At 57.1% G+C, this 16,392-nt stretch overlaps 1 protein-coding gene across 4 annotated transcripts in view; it reads left to right on the top strand.

Annotated features, from left to right (window-relative positions):
- The first annotated feature begins 1,909 nt into the window (after positions 1-1,909).
- Positions 1,910-16,392, top strand: part of PPP3CC (protein phosphatase 3 catalytic subunit gamma) — a 31,293-nt gene continuing 16,810 nt past the window's right edge. For 2 of the 4 annotated variants that reach the window (XM_040538241.1, XM_040538238.1), the window contains exons 1-3: positions 1,926-2,183; positions 14,183-14,380; positions 14,638-14,762. In XM_040538241.1, coding sequence (XP_040394175.1) covers positions 2,132-2,183; positions 14,183-14,380; positions 14,638-14,762 — 375 coding nt within the window. In that variant the 5' untranslated portion in view covers positions 1,926-2,131. Of the gene's footprint in view, positions 2,184-14,182; positions 14,381-14,637; positions 14,763-16,392 lie in introns of all 4 variants that reach the window. The other 2 variants (XM_040538239.1, XM_040538242.1) reach the window with 2 other exon arrangements.

Below are 16,392 nucleotides of genomic sequence, written 5' to 3'. Positions count from 1 at the left end.
CTCCAGGGCTTGTTTTAGAGACAAAAAGCCTCCCTGTTCTATTTTTTATTTCCTCAAACACCAGCATTTTCCAGGAGGGAGGCTAACGCTTTAGAGGTTTGCGGGATGTTGTATTCCTCTCCAGCTCGCACGAGGGAGCCTGACTCAGAGCAGCAGCATTTGTGTCCTTGCTTCCCCCGCCTGGAGGAAAGAAAAAGCGTACTTTGCTTTTCTTCTTCACTTTCCAGGCCTTTTTATACTGCTAGCCTCAAGCTGCCAGCTCTGAGTGGCACGCACAATTTTTAGAAACCCCGTTTCAGCTAAAGCAAACAAGCCCTGAAATTCTGCGGTCATTTTTAAAAATAAAACGCTCCTCTAGCAAAGAAAGGTCGCCGCGTAAACCCTGCCTTGCTATTTATCCTCCTCAGCGCCGCCGCGGATGATTGAGTGCTGTTATCAGGGCTGTCAGGCAGCGGCGCTCCATGGGGGTTAGGTTTCCCTCTTCTCCCATCTGCTGCAGGAATACCCTACATTTTTTGCTGCAAAATCCTCGTTTTGATGCTTCCGTGCCACCTTGGGGTCCAACCCCAGCCAAAGGGTGAATCCAGCAAGCGGTGCTGGCCGGGGTCACCCTCGTCCCTGAGCCCGGCTCGAGCGTTTTGTGCTATTTATTCCGAGCGCCAGCGCTTTTATTTAGGCACCCATCTGCCGACGCGAGCTGCTGGGCCGCGCCAACTTCTCCCTGCGCCCCATTTCCCAAGCTGTGCCGCCGGGAGGGCGTGGCGGAGGTTTATTTTTATTTTAATTTATTTTTACAGAGAATTTTTACCCCCTTCTGGTTTATATTTTATAGAGGTTTTTACCCCTTTCCAGAATATTTTTATTTTTATAGAGTTTTTTTACCCCATTCTGGTTTATATTTTATAGAGATTTTTACCCCCTTCCAAATTATATTTTATAGAGATTTTTACCCCCTTCCAGTTTATTTTCATTTTATTTTTACAGAGATTTTTACCCCCTTCTGGTTTATTTTCATTTAATTTTTACAGAGATTTTTCACCATTCCCATTTATTTTTATTTTTATAGATATTTTTAACCCCTTCCTCTCAAAGCCAGGAAGGAGCACCAAGTTTATTATTTTTATTTTATTTTTACATATATTTTTACCCCCTTCTGGTTTATTTTTATTTTATATTTATAGAGATCTTTACCCCCTTCCAGATTATTTTTAATGAGACTTTTACCTCCTTCCAGTTTATTTTATATAGAGATTTTTACCCCTTTCCCCTCAAAGTCAGGAAGCAGCACCTGGTTCATTTTTATTTCCCTTTTATTTTCACACAGATTTCTATCCCCTTCCCCTCAAAACCAGGAAGCAGCACCCACTTCATTTCCATTTCCACTTTATTTCCATTTCCATTTTATTTTCCCAGCCTTTCACCCCCTTCCCCTCCAACTCAGGAAGCAGCACCCGGTCCATTTTTATTTCCATTTTATTTTCACACAGATTTCCATCCCCTTCCCCTCCAAGCCAGGAAGGAGCACACCGTTTAATTTTATTTTTACAGGCTCGTTTTTATTTCTATTTTTTCACATAGACATTCACCCCCCTCCCCCTCCAAGCCAGGAAGCAGCACCCGGTCCATCTTTATTTCCATTTTATTTTCACACAGACTTTTACCCCCTTCCCCTCCAAGCCACGAAGCAGCACTCGGATTATTTATATTTCCATTTTATTCCCACTTTATTTTCACGCAGCCTTACACCCCCCTTCCCCTCCAGCCCACCCCCCTCCTAATGGCGGCCGCCCTCCCCGCCCCCCCTCCCCGCGTCGCCTTAGCAACGCCCCCTTCCCCTCCAAGATGGCGGCAGGAAGGGAGGGAAAGGCGAGCGCCCACGTGACGCCGCCCGCGGCGCAGGCGCAGTGGCGGCGGTGGCGGCGGCGGTGGCGGCCGGGGGGGGGGGGCCGGGGAGCGCCGCGGAGCCGCCGCCCGGGGACGGAGCCGGTGCCGAGGCCGCCGCCGGGACACGATCGTTTGGCGGCGTCGGGAGGGGGGAGGCCGGCACCGGGACCCCCCCCCCCCCCCCCCCCCGTCGTCGTCGTCCTCCTCCTCCTCCGTTAGGGCCCCCCCCGCCAGCAGCACCGGCACCATGTCCGGGCGCGGCCACGCCAAGCTGCCGACCACCGAGCGCATCGTTAAGGGTGAGGGGGGGGGGCGGCGGGTTTTGGGGGGGGCTTGGGGGGTTTGGGGGTCTTTTTTGGGGGTGGGGGGGGAGGGGAGAGGGAGGGGGTGTGGGGAAGCCTCGGGGGGTTGGTGGTTTTTTTTTTGGGGGGGGGGGGGTCCTGTTGTTTTGGGGGGGATCCTTTTGGTTTTGGGGGAAACCCTCTTGGTTTTGGGGGCGCCCACTTGATGGGGACCCTCATTTTTTTTTGGGGGGGGGGGACCCTCTCGATGGGGACCCTCGTGTTTTGGGGGGAGTCCTCTTATTTTGGGGGGATCTTATTGCTTGGGGGGGGGGCTCTTGTTGGGGACCCTCTTTTTTGGGAGGAAATCCTGTAGTTTTTGGGGTACCCTCTTTTTTGGGGGGGGGAAATCCTCTTGTTTTGATGGAGACCCTCTTGGTTTTGGGGGGAGACCCTTGTGCTTTGGGGGAACCCTCTTGTTTTGGGGGAACCTTATTATTTTGGGGGGATTGTATATTTTTAGGGGAGCTTTATTGTTTTGGGGGAGCCTTATTGTTTTTGGGGGGGCAACCCTGGTTTTAGGGGTGCTTTGGGGGGGGGGGGCGCTTGGTGTGTGGGGAGCCTCCCTCAAGGGGGTCTTGGGGAGATTTCCCCCCCCCCATGGCAAAGCTTGTGCGGCAGATTCCGTTGTGGAGAAGCTGGGGGGCTTCTTGTTTTTTGGGGGGGCACCCCTGATTTTGGGGGAGCCCTGGGAAGGGGGGGGGGGTCTCTTTTGGGAAAATCCCCCCCCTCCCGGGGGTTGGGGGCAGCGTTTGTGGGACAGAATCTGTTGTGGAGGGTCTGGGGGTGGTTGGTCTGGGGGGGGGGGGTGCATCCATTTTGGGGGGGGGGGGCTGAGCAGTGTCCCCCCCCATTTTTCTGCTGTAGGTCTCACTCCGTGCGGTGTGAACTGGGGGGGCAGGATCGGGTAGGGGGCCCCCAGCCCCATAACGAGGAGGGGAGGAGGTAATAGGGATGGGGGGGCAGCACCCTGCCCTGCAAGGGGGGGCTCTAGGTGGGCTGGAAGGGAATGACCCCCCCCCCCTTTGGGGGTTCCGGGTTTTTTGGGGGGCATCGTGGCCATGCTTGGAGGAGATCTGGGGGGGGGAGAGCCCCCTCACCCCAATCCTGGCGTCTCCATGCCTGTTTCCCCGTGTCCCCGGATGTGGCAGTGCCCTGAGGTGGGTGCCAGCCCCCCCCCCCCCCTCCCCCCCCCGGCCCCAAACCCATTACGGCAGGACCTATTTTTACAAGATCCGAGCACACCGAAGCAATTAACGAGGAGGGTTAACGAGGAAAGGAACTCGTGGGGCTGCGAGACCCCTGGGCTCGGGGCAGCCCCGCGCCACGCGCGTCCCCTTTGGGTTCCCCCCACCTCTGCTGGCACCCCCCCCCCCGAGGGGGCTCCCGGCGCCCGACGAGCGCGTGTGGGGGCGGCCGGGGGGAACGGGGACGGTTCCTAGGAAGGTCCCCGAGCCTTGGGGACGGAGGCGAGCCCGCCGGGGTCGTCCCCAGCTCCTGCTCCGAGCGGGTGCGAGGGATTTTTTTAGCCCGTCATGCGGCCGGTCACATGCGGCGTGTTAATAACCGTGGCCTCAAACGAAGGGGAAGGGGAGTGTAGGGTGGCTCCCGAGGCTCCTCGGGCTCCCCCGAGCGCTGCCTGGGGCTTTTCTGTGGGTTGGATCCTTCAAAACGAGGCTACGAGGCTGCGAGGTTTGGGGAATCGGGGTCTCCCCCGGCGGGGTCTTACGATTCAGAGCTCTCCGGCAGCCCTGCAAATCCCCTAAACCCCGGCCGTGGGGGGTTTAGCCCGGCCTCGTAACATCCCCGCAGCCTTCAGGATTCACCCGGGTCGCCCACGCCAAGTGTCCCCGGGGTCAGGATCACGGATCCAGCCCCAAAAATCTGTGTGAGCGATGCTGTTGGGCGCTCTGCGCCCTCCCAGTTTGCTCCCAGTTTTCCCCCAGTACCCTTGGGATGGGCTCGAGATCCTCTAGAAACCTACGGAGGAAACCTCGTTAGCTGTGATTATTGTTTAAAGGTGCTGACACCGTTCGCGGTTATTAATAATTGAAACTTGAAGAGAAAAGCTAATTTTGCTCCACGGAGAACGCCTGCGGTTAGGTAGGATGGGGAATTTGAACCGCGTTTAACCTATATATTTACATCTCCGGGGCCCTGCGGAAATGGGAACTGTAATTACGGCCAGTCGGGAGAAATAGTTTTTCTGTTTGCATCAGTTTTGTGCGCGAGCGTGTACTTGGATAACTCTGTTCCTGAAATCTCTGATTTTTGGGGTGCGCTGAGGATTGCTTTCTAACAGCCCAGCAGCGAACCGGTGGCTGGCGTTAACCAAAATCCTTCATTTTCGAGCCTGGGGCCCTCGTGGGGTGGACGTGCTGGAGGCGTGGGGTGATTTTTGTATAGGGCTGGTTATCTGTGTTGCCAAAAAGGCTCGACTTCCCGGTGGATCTGCGTGTTTTTATTATGGTGCCCCAAAATTTGGGCTCCCTTCCCCGCACGTAGGTTGGGGGCTTTAAACGAGCGGGGCGTTATTTGGGCGTTATTTGGGCGTTATTTGGGCGTTACTCGCCCAAATTTGCGCTTTGGCTTTCCGTGAGCCCCTCGGCTCTTTCAGGCTCCCTTCTGCGCATCCAGCTTGGTTTATTTTTTTGCTCGCTTTTTCCCCAACTGGAGCGTCTTTAATTGGGGTATAGATAAAGACCCTGCCGTGGTGCTTTCCTTCGTATCAGTTTGTGCTGTCTGGTCCCCGTTCCTGGCGTGGTGGATTGGGGAAGCGTTGGGCTGCCTCCAGTTGAGCTGTGCAGGTTTTTATCGCGCTGGTGCGCCGGTCCAAGAGGGTTTGTAAGCACATGCAGCACACGTGGGGGCTGGGACAACCCCTAAATACAGGGGGATTGGGGTTTATTGAGACGAAGAACTGGTAAAGCGCTCACGGTGTTTGCCGTGTGCCTTCTCTGGTGCTTTAACGGGTTGTCTCCTCTGACGTTCCCGTTTCGTAGCGACGCTTGGAGGGGAAAAAGCTGCAAAAATGGCTGAGAAAGGAGCCAGGAGGCCAAGGAGGCTGCCGTCACACCTCGGCACGCCGCAGGGAAAGTGCAAATGCCGCCCCGGGTCGAGGTGGGGTCTGTAAAAAGCAAGTTGTGTCACGGCGCGGCGCCTCGCCCGGCCCAGCTCCTCCCGAGCGCTCAGCCCCTGGCAGCAGGGACCCCGAGGGACCCCCCCCCGAGCGTTTCTGAACTGGAAATGGGGCGTCGGGGGGGGGGGGGTGGTTCCTGCCCTGCGTCGGAGCCGCTTTGTGCTGGGAAGGGGGCAGGTTGCGCTCGGGGCTGCGGAACGGGCGCTGGTTTTGCCAGGTGACGCCGTGCTCCGTCCCAACGTGAATCAGAAGTCACCGAGCGGCACTTCCTCAAACATCTGACGGTAAGGAGAGCCCTTCGGCTCCGGCACGCTTCCCCCAGCCCCGGTGTGCGCCCGAAAAGCAAAACCTAAGCCCCAGCGCTAGCCTCGGGCGCCGAAAACTTTGGTAAGGCGCCGGGGGAGCTAAGGTTGGGCTGTCCTTTGGGTTTCTTTTTTTGGTGTTTGCTCTGAGAATAGCACCAGGTGCTCTGGGCTGGAGCCGGGAAGGGTCGCTGGGTTTTGTGCGACGCGGTTTTTCTCTCCCTGCTGTCCAGCCGGGGGGAGGTTAATCCCATTCCCCGTGTTCGAGGCTGTGCCTGCTGCTCGGAGGCCCCGTTCTGCAGCGATTAGAGCAAACGGGCCCCCGTTATTGAGTATTTCCCGGTTCATAAAAGCACGGAGAGCTGAGGAACGGGTCTCTTCCATCTGTACCATGTGGGAACTGGCTTTAGGGTCGGTGGGAGCTGGTTTTAGGGACAGGAGACGAGGGCAGGCTGGTGCTGAGGGCTGGAGCCCATAGGAAGTAGGGCAGGGCGCTGGCTTTAAAATAGTCGCGAGCGCCGGGCCGTTTGCGATGAGGGGGGCTATTTAGGTAAATCCTGGGGTCCCGGTGGGGGCAGAGCCGCCCGCTGAGCTCAAGATATTCCCCCGAAACCTATATTTTGTCCCGGCTCCTTCCGGGCTCGGCTGCTTTTCCAGGTGTGGCGTTCCCCAGTGAGTCCCGTACTGGCCGTGCGGCGTGTTAGCGTCTCGGCTGGTGATGGAATTAGGGCTCATTAAGGAGTGGGAGCAAGGGAACAGACGACGTGAAGGCATCAGCGTTATCCTATAACGAAGGACTCGGGGCTGGGCTGGTGGTGCCGGGCAGGACGGTGTCCGCTGGTGGCTCGAGAGCGGAGATGGTCGTCTGGGCTGTGCTTATGGAGCAAAACCTCGCAAAAATTCATCGTGGGGCACAAGTTCAAAGCGTTTTCCCCACCCCAAGCTGATTCTGGTGGAAGCACAGTGATAAAACTCGTCTTAAATGGGGGATTCGGGCTAAATTTCCTGCGATCCCGAGCTTTCTCCCAGCAGCGTAGCTCCGGGAGGAGCCTCCAGTTCCCTCGCCTTGCCCTAGAAAATGCTCCCTCCTACGAGTCGCTGAGGAAACGGCTTTTGGAGCAGCAGGAAGACGTGATCCCGAATCCGAGGTCCTGGCTGTGGCACACCAAGGTGTCCCGGAGGAGGACCCCGAACACGGAGGACGGGCGTCGCTGCTCCGCTGATAACCGGGGGCTCGCACGCTCCCCGCTGGTGTCGCACGAAGCTCTACAGCAAGGCTTGAATTTATCTTTTAAGACATATTTTAACAGTCAGACTGACTTCAGAATGACTTTATGCCCGGCTCAACGTGTACCTAGCTCTGGTGGGAGCCTCGTTGGAGCTTGGAGAAGCCCATCCGTGGGGCTGCTTCCCCTGGGCTTGTGCCTGCGTCCAGTGTGGCCACTGGGACGACGCTAATTCCTGCAAATATCCAAGGCTGGGCTCAGCCCCTCGCGGTTTTGTTCTCTGTAGCTTTAGGGCTACAGGTTTTTTTTGGGGGGGGGGTTTCCCCTCGAAATGGGCTGCTCTGTGTCCGAACGGAGCTGGCGCACGCGATCGTGTCCCCTCGGGGTGGCTGGAACGGGGGGAGCCGGCACCCCCCGCGCTGCCGCAGGCGGCCGGGCTGAGGTTTACAGCTCCCAGCAGGTGGGGAATTTGCCTTTGCCACAAAGCCCCCGCTGTTCCTCTATTAATGATCTATTAGTGGAGCCGCTGTCAGCTCGCTAACCTTGTGAAAACAGGTGGCGAGTTTCCCTGCCTGCTGACATCTAGGAATCCCCTCTTGTCTCCTTGGGTGAGCTCGCCTCTTTTTTTTTTTTTTTTAAAGTCGCTGCAGCTGTTTGCTGGGGACCTCGGGCTTTTTTTCTCCTCCTCTTTTCTTTAATTTTTAATTTTAATTTTTTTTTTTTAACTCCAGCTTAGCCACGACCCCCTCGGGTCCCCCAGCGGAGCCGATGAGAGGAAGGTGCCAGCTCTGCGGTGTACGAACCCAGCGACTGGAAGGTCTGTAGGGATCGAGGGTCTCCAAGGACCCTTTTTTTTCTTTTCAGGCCGCTGTTGGGTGCTCTTTTTGCCACCCGAGGCGGCAGGGGGTGATGGGAGGAGCCCTTGGCTCGGGGCAGGTTGTCTCAATGACAATCCCAGGCAAATCCGCGTCGGCGTGCCGGTCATTAGGAGACGGACGGCGCGTCGGAGCACGGACCTCGGAAACCTGGTGAGCAAGCACAGCTCAAATTGTCCACCTTGATCCCAAGGAGGCCGCCGAAATAGGTCGAGCACGGGGCCTCCCAGAGGACAGGGGCTCGGCTCCCCCGACGGGGAAATCCCCCGGGATGAGCAGGGCCGGGTTTAAGTCGCCTCCGCTCCACTTAAATACTCCTGGCTTTAATCCCCGCCAGCTCCTCGGAGGTGTGTTGGAAACCTCCTTGAGTAGCCGCAGTTTACTTTGGCAAAAAGCACCTTCTTTTTTTTTTTCCCTTCCCAGCCCGATAACACTGTTTAGATGCCGTGTTTTGCCAGCGGAATAGTTGAAGGATAATTGCGCCCTATCTGATTATTTCGGACGTGGTGAGCACGGCTCCGAAGGGCAGCTGTAAGGCTTTACAAGCTTTGTGGCCTCCAAAACGCACACGTGGACGTGGATTTAGGTAGCTTTGATTATTTCCTAGCCTCTTGCCGTTGCACTTAGCTCTGCGGCAGCTTTGGACGTGGCTGGGTTATGCTCCTTTTGGCACACGCTAGGTTTGTGGGTTGTATTTCGATGCACAGGACTGGCACTTGGGGTTTTTTTTGGAATTTAATGCACCTGGCTCCTGCACAGCCCAAATGTGCCAGGTTCTAGTAAGTGAGAGGATGCACGGCCTCAAAATCTGGGTGTCACTCCTGGAATTACTGAAAGGCACGGCCTCAAAATTTGGGTGTCACTCCTGGAGCTACCGAAAGGCAGAGGCAGGTTTGCTGGTGGGAGCACTGTGGCTGATCGCTGTCTTGGTCTCGCTCGACTCCGGTACCGTGCTGACTCCTCCTGCTCTCTCCCCCTTCGAAGAAATCATTCGGCTTGGTAGGATTCGCCGTACAATGCAGGTATTTTTAGGGCACGTCGCTGTCCTATTTAAAAAAAAAAAAAAAAAAAAAACGTGCAAGGTAGGGAGCAGAGCGCGCTTTCTGAGCCAGGAGGCTGGCGTCAGCTCCAGCAGCACGCTCTGGCTAATTTTGGGTAAAACTTCGGAGCTACAAACTCCTGCAATTAATCCTTCGTGTGTAAAGACAGTGATATTTACTCGAATACAAGACCCTAATATTGAGGAGGAGGGGACCCAAAGCCCTGTGCCCCAGGTAGGGCTGTGCACCATGAGTTCACAGCAACGGCTCCTCCTTTGGAGAAGCAAAGTTCGTTTCTTGCTCCGTTTACGAGTGTTCAGGGCCTCAGAAAGATGCGGCTCTTACTCATAACGAAAAAGGAAGATCGCTGCCCTCGGAAGAGCAGAAAGAATATGCAAAAGTTTGGAGGAGGGCAGACGGAAACGGCACTAATGATTGCTCCTGGCTCTTGCTGCGTTTACGCAAGGAAGGTGTTTGCTTGACTTGGTGACTTCTGAGATACTAACACTATTTATGATAGCACAAACCGGCGTCAAGGGGACAAGTTGCTTATTTTTTCAGGTCCTCAGAGGCTGGAGGAGTGAATTATTGGCTCTGCTTCGTGGTGGCTTGGTTGCCGCGCTGCTCGTGTAGCCGGAGAGCAGCGCTGCTCCGACACAGCCGGCTCGGGACGCCCGCGCCAGCGCTGCTGCCGACTGAAAAATGACACAGATTATTTGTCAGGGCTCGGGCCAGGCTTTGAAAAATCGGTATCGAGCATACATCTGTTTCTGCAGGCTCTCGTGTAAACTTGCCCGGAGGCACCCTAGGGGAGGGAGAATTTCCTGCAAACCGGCTCGGGGATTCGTGCGGCAGAGACAACGCGGCGTGTTCTGGCCAGGAACCTGTATGGATTTCAAAAAATAGGGATTATTCTGTAGGAAATCAGTTTGTAATAAGTATTAGGACTACCAGCAAGTTTGAAACTGACTTATTTTAGCTTCTGAGCTTCAACCCGTCCTTGCTTTTGGGCTGGCCAAGCGTAAAAGCTGCATCCTTCCCGTTCCTTTGCTCTCTGAGTATCGCAACCACCTCTGCATCCTTCCCTGTTCTTTGTGAGTGTTGCAACGGGCCCCGATGCAGCGCTGATGCCCGAGATCCCGATCCTACGAAAAGCTGGCTGCCGCGACTTGAGGCTCCTGTAAAACCCGGCGGCTTCTGCAGGAGCTCGTGCCGTGGCTGGGTTCTGCTCGAGCGAAGCGGCCGCAGCATCGCCTGTCCGTCCACCGCCTGCCTCCAAGCCTTTGCTGGAGCTCCGCAGGATGCCGAAATTCCTGCGGGCACAAATCGAGGGAGCCCTGCCCCGTGCTGGACGGAGGAACGTGGGTTACCTGCGAACGGCAGGAGCGGCGGCTGATAAAAATACCACCGGGCTGCTTGCAGATGGAAGGAAAACGCCCCGCCTGCCCGCAGCCCGGCAGGAGGTGGTTTTGTCTCTCCGCTCAGCCCCCGTGCGGGGCTCTCGCCACCGATTTCTCCACCTCTGGCAGCGGGATCCGACCTTCTGGGTGCCGTGGCAGGCCGGCGCCTCTCGTCCCTGCTGAGCGCCAGCGAAATATTTCGGATGCCTCCCAGCACAGGTGGGGAGGGCGCAGGCACTGGGAGCTGTTCCTACCTTCCGCTGCGTGTCGGAGGCTGAGAGACGGCTTTTACGTGCGCTCAGCTTTGCCTGAGCTGCGCTGCCTGCCGCAGAATGCCCAAAATGTACTTTTTCTCCCCAAAGTACATCTGTAACCATCTGTTCGACTCGCTGGCTGTAAGACTCGTTTGACGAAGAGCGGGCGGAGAAGGTTATTGCGTGGAACGCCCTTCGGATGCGCTCCCACCCGTTTTGGGAGTTGCAGGGAAGTTTGCGTTGAACGTTTTTATTCTTGGGGGGATTTTCTGGACTCGAAGCCCGGCGGATGCACCCGGAAAGCCCGGCTGGAAAGGGAGCGCTTTGAGCACGTAGTGCTTGCTCCTTTTTCAGTAAGGATCTCGCCTTGCTCAGCCACTCCTCAGCATCTAAACAACAGCCCGAGGCTCTCCGTGGCTCTGCCCTGCTCTTCATGTAGGCGCAGGGGTGGCAGGACCCCCGTCCTCACCTCTCCGTCCCCTCTCGGAGGGCTGGCAGTGCCTCCCTGCTCCTTCTCTTGCAGCCGTGCCCCGCAGCAAGCGGAGCTGTTGCCGTCCTCTGACTTTTACTGAGCTCCTTCGAGCGCAGCCGACCTTTTAATCCGTTTTACTCCTCAAAAGTTCACTTCCACGGGAGCCCTCGGGCACGTGGCTCGCATGCGCCGTGCGTCCCGCTAGCGGGGCGAGAGTTGCGGGGCTTTTTTGGTAGCAAGCCGTGTTGGACGCCCTCGTAAAATAATAACCCAGACCTAAAATTTTAACTTTTTAACCCAGCCTGGACGCGGCGCGTGCAAAAGGCAGGCGGCACGGAGGGCGCAGCCCCCGAGAAGCTCGATGTTGGGAACGTTTTCTCTGCGATTTACCCGAATTAGCGCCCGCAGGCAGCACGTGGAAGGAGCCGGCCGTGGGGCTGAGTTTAGCACCCTGTGCCCTCCTGCAGCCCCGGCAGCCTGTCGCTGGCCGCGCCGCCGGTGTGCGAGACGAGGAATTGTTTTTTGCAGGTGGGAGCAGAAAGCAGTGAGGACGCTTCGAGGGTGCGAGGCTTCGGCTCGGCTCCTTGCCCCCGCCGCGTCCCCCGGCGAGGAGCCCTCCCGCTGCACCGAGGATAAAATTCAGACCTTAAAGAAAAAAAAAAAAAAAAAAGGAGCGGATATTTATGTCAGCTGCTTGCACCCGGTCGCCTAAAGCCCTTACACAAGTTATGCTGGCTAACAGGATTACTTGCTGGGACAACGCTAATGACTTAAGTCTGTGTCCTCGTCCCCGGCTGCGGGCGGGGAGCAGGCGCTGGGGGGTTCGGGCGGCTCCTGGGGCGGGGAGGATTTTTCCTGCAGCCCCTATGAAGCTTTTGAAGTGCTGGGCAGCCCCTGGACAGCCGGTTTGGGGACCCAAAAAGCCCTTTTTTGGGGGATAGGTCAGCAGGAAGCCTAGAAAATAGGCGGTGTGGAGTAATCCCATGTCTAACGCGATGTCTTTGCTGCGTGCGTGCGCTCCCAGGACGGTGCTGGTGTCTCCGGCCGCTCCGGAGCGGGGATTTCTCCCCAGACCCCTTCTCATGGCACTCCTGGATCCACGCTGCTTCCTTCCCGTGCTCCTCGTGGGAGCGGAGCCTCGCGAAGCCGGCGAGGGAACTTACATAAAAGTTCTTGGCTGCTCGCATCGGCGCGGCCCCGGGTTTTGTCTTGCGTAACTGCGCTCGCGGGGGCTACCAAGAAGAGGCGAGGCAGAGCAGTGCCAGCAGGCTTTTCGTGGCTCTCCTCTGAACTGTGCGACGGGCACCGCTGCTCTCGCGGTCTCACGCCTTTTTCTTTAGGCTGTCTGTCCCAGCGCCTGTCTGCACGGGTCTCTCTGCGCCCGGTGGCCACGTTTTAGGGTCCGGAAAGGCAGCGGCGGGGGACACCGAGCCGCACCGTTCCCGCTTCTCTCTTCCCTCCCTTCTAAACCGTTTGACCTTCAGATGCTCCCCGGCTTCCTTGGGAGTCAGCTGGCAGGCGCTCGGACAACTGCCCGCTCTGCAGAAGTATTTACGAGCCGTTCCCCAGGCGCTGCAGGCGGCGAGTCCCCGAACCCCCAGCACCCTTCCCTCCGAGTCCCATGGAAGTGCTTGCCCCCAGCTCCTCCACGTGCCCCCTTCCCCCTGCAGCCTCCCTCTGCAGTGCAAATCCAGAGAGAGTGGCGTGAATAATGCTAAATTCCCTGAAATGCGGAGGGGTTTTTTTTGGGAAAACGAAGAGGTCACTTCTTTTTTTTTTTTCCCCCCTTAGGCTGCAGAGGTGGGTAGGAGGGGCGGTAAGAGCTGCATCCAGCCCGCGTCGGTGCACGCGGGGGTCCTGCCAAAACCTCGTTAATTGGGGGCTGCTCGGCGTGGGCTCAGCTCTACAGAGCCCAGCTTCCAAAGCTCGGAGGAAGGAGGGCCACCGCCGCGTCCCCTTTCATCGCCTCCGCTCCCGTCCTCCGCTGTCCTACATTCGCCGTGTTTGAGAATTGATGTTCGGAGCAAAGGAGCTCTCGTGGCTCTCCGCTTTTTCTCTCTCTGCCCCCTGGGTTCCCGAGCTAAATAGCTGCTATGTTTGCATTTAAAAGAGACGGGCTGCGTGGCTCTTGGCCTGTTAAAATCCACGTGGCGTGGGGGTGTCTTTACCAGTGATGGGTAAGGGATAACTTCGTGTGTGTACCAGGTAAGGGATAACTTCATGCACCTATAAAATGGTTTTCTTCCCCTCCTGGCTCACAAATAAGCACCGATCAGATGATGGGAGGTGCAGAGGAGGCGGCAGGTTAAAAATTTGTTGCAAAATTGCTGCAAGGGGCTCCTTCGTTCCCCTTCCCTCTCCGGGGGATGCCCCGAGCTGATCTCCGTCCCCAGCCACACGTTGAGAGCTGGCTGACGGGCTCTTACTGGCAGCTCCTCGCCTCCTTTCCCAGCATCCAGGCCTTCCTGGAATTCATTGTGCAGCCAGCCACGCTGCAGCCCTTAGATATTATGCAAGGCTCATGTGTTCTCCTTTTTTCTGGCGGGTTAGCCAGGCCCGGGACGAGGTAGATGAGTAAGGCAGATGGTCCTCGCCTGCAGTGGTTATTTCTGCTCCGTGCGCTTCCTTTCTGCTGGGGGTTATCTTCTTGCAAGTAACACAATTGTCTGGCGTGAACATAATAATGCCTTTCAATGGGCTTTTTTCTACCTAGATGTCAAAACCAGGCAATGTGTTGCGGGCAGATAAGGCCCCGACTTGCCTCCAACGGGGGATTTCCTCGCGATTAACCCGCTGTTAAATTTGGGGTTAAGCTCCACGGAGCAGCCCGCACCGGGAGGTGAAGGCAGCTCCTCCACGGTGAAGATGTGCTGTGATTTTACTGGGAACTGGTGTGCTTTTTGCCGCCTTTCACCAATATTTGCGTGCGGTCCTGTTTTCCTGCAGCGTTCTGGCCGTGACTCTCCTTGCTGAGTTAGGAGGCAGCCTTGGTGCCCGCGGTTTCGGCGGCTGCAGATGGCATTTCGTCTGCGCACGGCGGCTTTTTAAGCGTGCCGAGGGTGGATTCGGTCTCTCTGGCAGCTCAGCTTCCCATCCTTCAGGATCCGAGAGCATAATTTCAGCGGGAGCGTGTTTCAGAGCGTGCGCTCGCCTCGAAGCTTGGAGCTGCAGCCTCCTGCTGCAAAGCCTGTGGCTCCTTCGCCCCCCCGACGAGCGCCGTCTTGCTAACGTGTTCCCTTCTGTTTGCAGCCGTCCCGTTCCCTCCCACGCAGCGGCTCACTCTGAAGGAGGTGTTCGAGGACGGCAAGCCTCGCCTCGACGTCCTGAAGAGCCACTTGGTAAAGGAAGGGCGCCTGGAAGAGGACGCGGCGCTCAAGATCATCAACGATGGGGCCGCCATCCTGCGGCACGAGAAGACGATGATCGAAGTGGAGGCTCCCATCACAGGTCAGAGAGCCTCCTGCCCGCCCGGGGAATGCGGGCTGCTCCCGGTAGCAGATTTTCAGCCCTCTTCCTTCCACCAGGGGAGGTTTTTAAATTGCCTTAGCTCGCGGAAGAGAGGATTTTTGCCGTGTACGTTTTGCACGAGCTGGGTGCGAGGCGGGGGTGGCTTGGGTCAGAGCACAGCCGTGCTCCTCGTTGCTGTCGTGACCTTTCTTTTTCTGTAACTCTGCCCCTCTTCTGTGCTCTTCTTCCCCCCGCAGTGTGCGGTGACATTCACGGGCAGTTTTTTGACCTGATGAAGCTCTTTGAAGTGGGAGGATCCCCCAACAACACCCGCTACCTCTTCCTGGGAGACTACGTGGACAGAGGCTACTTCAGTATAGAGGTGACAAACCAAAGCTGAACCGGGGGATGCTAGCGCTAAGCTAGCAGGTGCAGACCTAAAAGCTTACAAACTCGCAGGATTCAGCTTAGCAGGGGAAGAAAAAGCATTTTGCAACCGAGCCACTGCTTCCCCACTGTCCCCTGAAAGTATCCACCGCGTGGTGCCAGGGAACGGGGTCAGGAGGAAGGGGCAATGAATTTTGGGGGCTCACAGGCTTAGAGCAGAGGCGTTTAATGGTGCACCTTGCTGTGCTGTGCCTGTATGGCTGCCTGCCTCGTCCCCTGGCAGGTACGGGTGGTGGAACGTCACGCACCCCATTAGGGTTTTGCAGCTCGCTGGGGGACACTGGGAGCTGCTGGTCTTAAAGGGTAAAGGAATCGGGGGGTCCCCGTGGCTGCTGCTGGCTCACCAAAAAGCCACGAGTGACACAGGCAGGGAGGGAGAGCAGTTAGGAAATGCTGCAAACCCCAGAGCCCACTGGAAAAGCAGCACTTGTCCCAGTTGGAGGTGACGTCTGGGGACATGGTGGCACGAAAGACGTCAAACCGGGCGATGGAGCAAGGCGGGAGGAGCTGCGAAATCATTTCGGTTTCCCTTTGAAGAGGAAGGGTGCTACCACAGCGGGGCTGCGGCAGGGGAATTTTTCTGTACAGGACTCGTTCAGTTTTGGGGAGGAGCTCTCAAGGCCAAGGACGGAGGCAGGTCGTGCGAAGGCTTCCTTGAAGGATCCTGCAGAGGATTCGGGAGGGTCCCGCCGCCAGCTTGCGCTCCGGCAGCTCTCTGGCCCGGGCCCAGCCTTGTGCTCGGTGTGTTCCTAAACATTGACTGCGAGCCAAGGGGTGACAATGAGCTGTTTTCCGGGCTGCCCCGAAGGTGGGGTTGTGGCTGCTGGATTTCGGGTGGTGCTGGCAGGAGGAGCCCGGCAGCCTCTGGGGAGGAAGGGGACGAGCAGAGCCTTCGGCCGCGTGTCGAGGCGGCGTGGCTGCTGCAGGCTGGGAGTGCAGTTTGGGCGTATTTACGTGGAAAAGAGGATCATAGAAATTACGCTATTGCACAGCAACTTGTTCCGAGGTGAGAAGTGGAGTTTTTTGGTATTAAACCTTCAGGTGAGGCGTGCTGTACCTTCTGTCTGTGCATGAATGTACAGATCCCAGGTGATGGAGTGCTGCTCCCACTTCTGCTCTTCCCTTCGACTGACCAGACGTTGGGGATCTGCAGAAGTGGGCGCTGAGTTCGGGACCAGAGCCCTCGTCTCTATGTGCCCTGCTAGTACTGGGGACTTCCAGGGATGTGGATGAGTCTGGAGAGCAGATTCAGTGGGCAGAGGAGTTTGGTTTGTGGCTTTTCCCTCCCGAGGAGGAAGGCCTGAGGACTACAGCGAGCCCTCACCGCTCTGTGCTGAGTCCTGAGGCTGAGACACGGAGCCTGTGCAGAGCACCGTGGCGTTTTTGGGCTGAGAGCCTTGGGCCAGCCCATATCAGTAAGCCGTGAGCGTGCAGGTCTCCTTTCCTGCTGCTCTTGACCCTCCTCCTTCCCCTTTTCCCCTCGTGTCTGCAGAGAGAAAACCCCCGAGCGCTCTCCTAGCCCACAGAGATCGCATCGATCTCTCACGAATCAGGGTGGGCTTTGA

Source organism: Cygnus olor, chromosome 27 (assembly GCF_009769625.2).
Source record: "Cygnus olor isolate bCygOlo1 chromosome 27, bCygOlo1.pri.v2, whole genome shotgun sequence".
Taxonomy (NCBI): domain Eukaryota; kingdom Metazoa; phylum Chordata; class Aves; order Anseriformes; family Anatidae; genus Cygnus; species Cygnus olor.
Note: the sequence above shows the minus strand (reverse complement) of the source record. Positions and strands in the feature narration are given on the sequence as shown.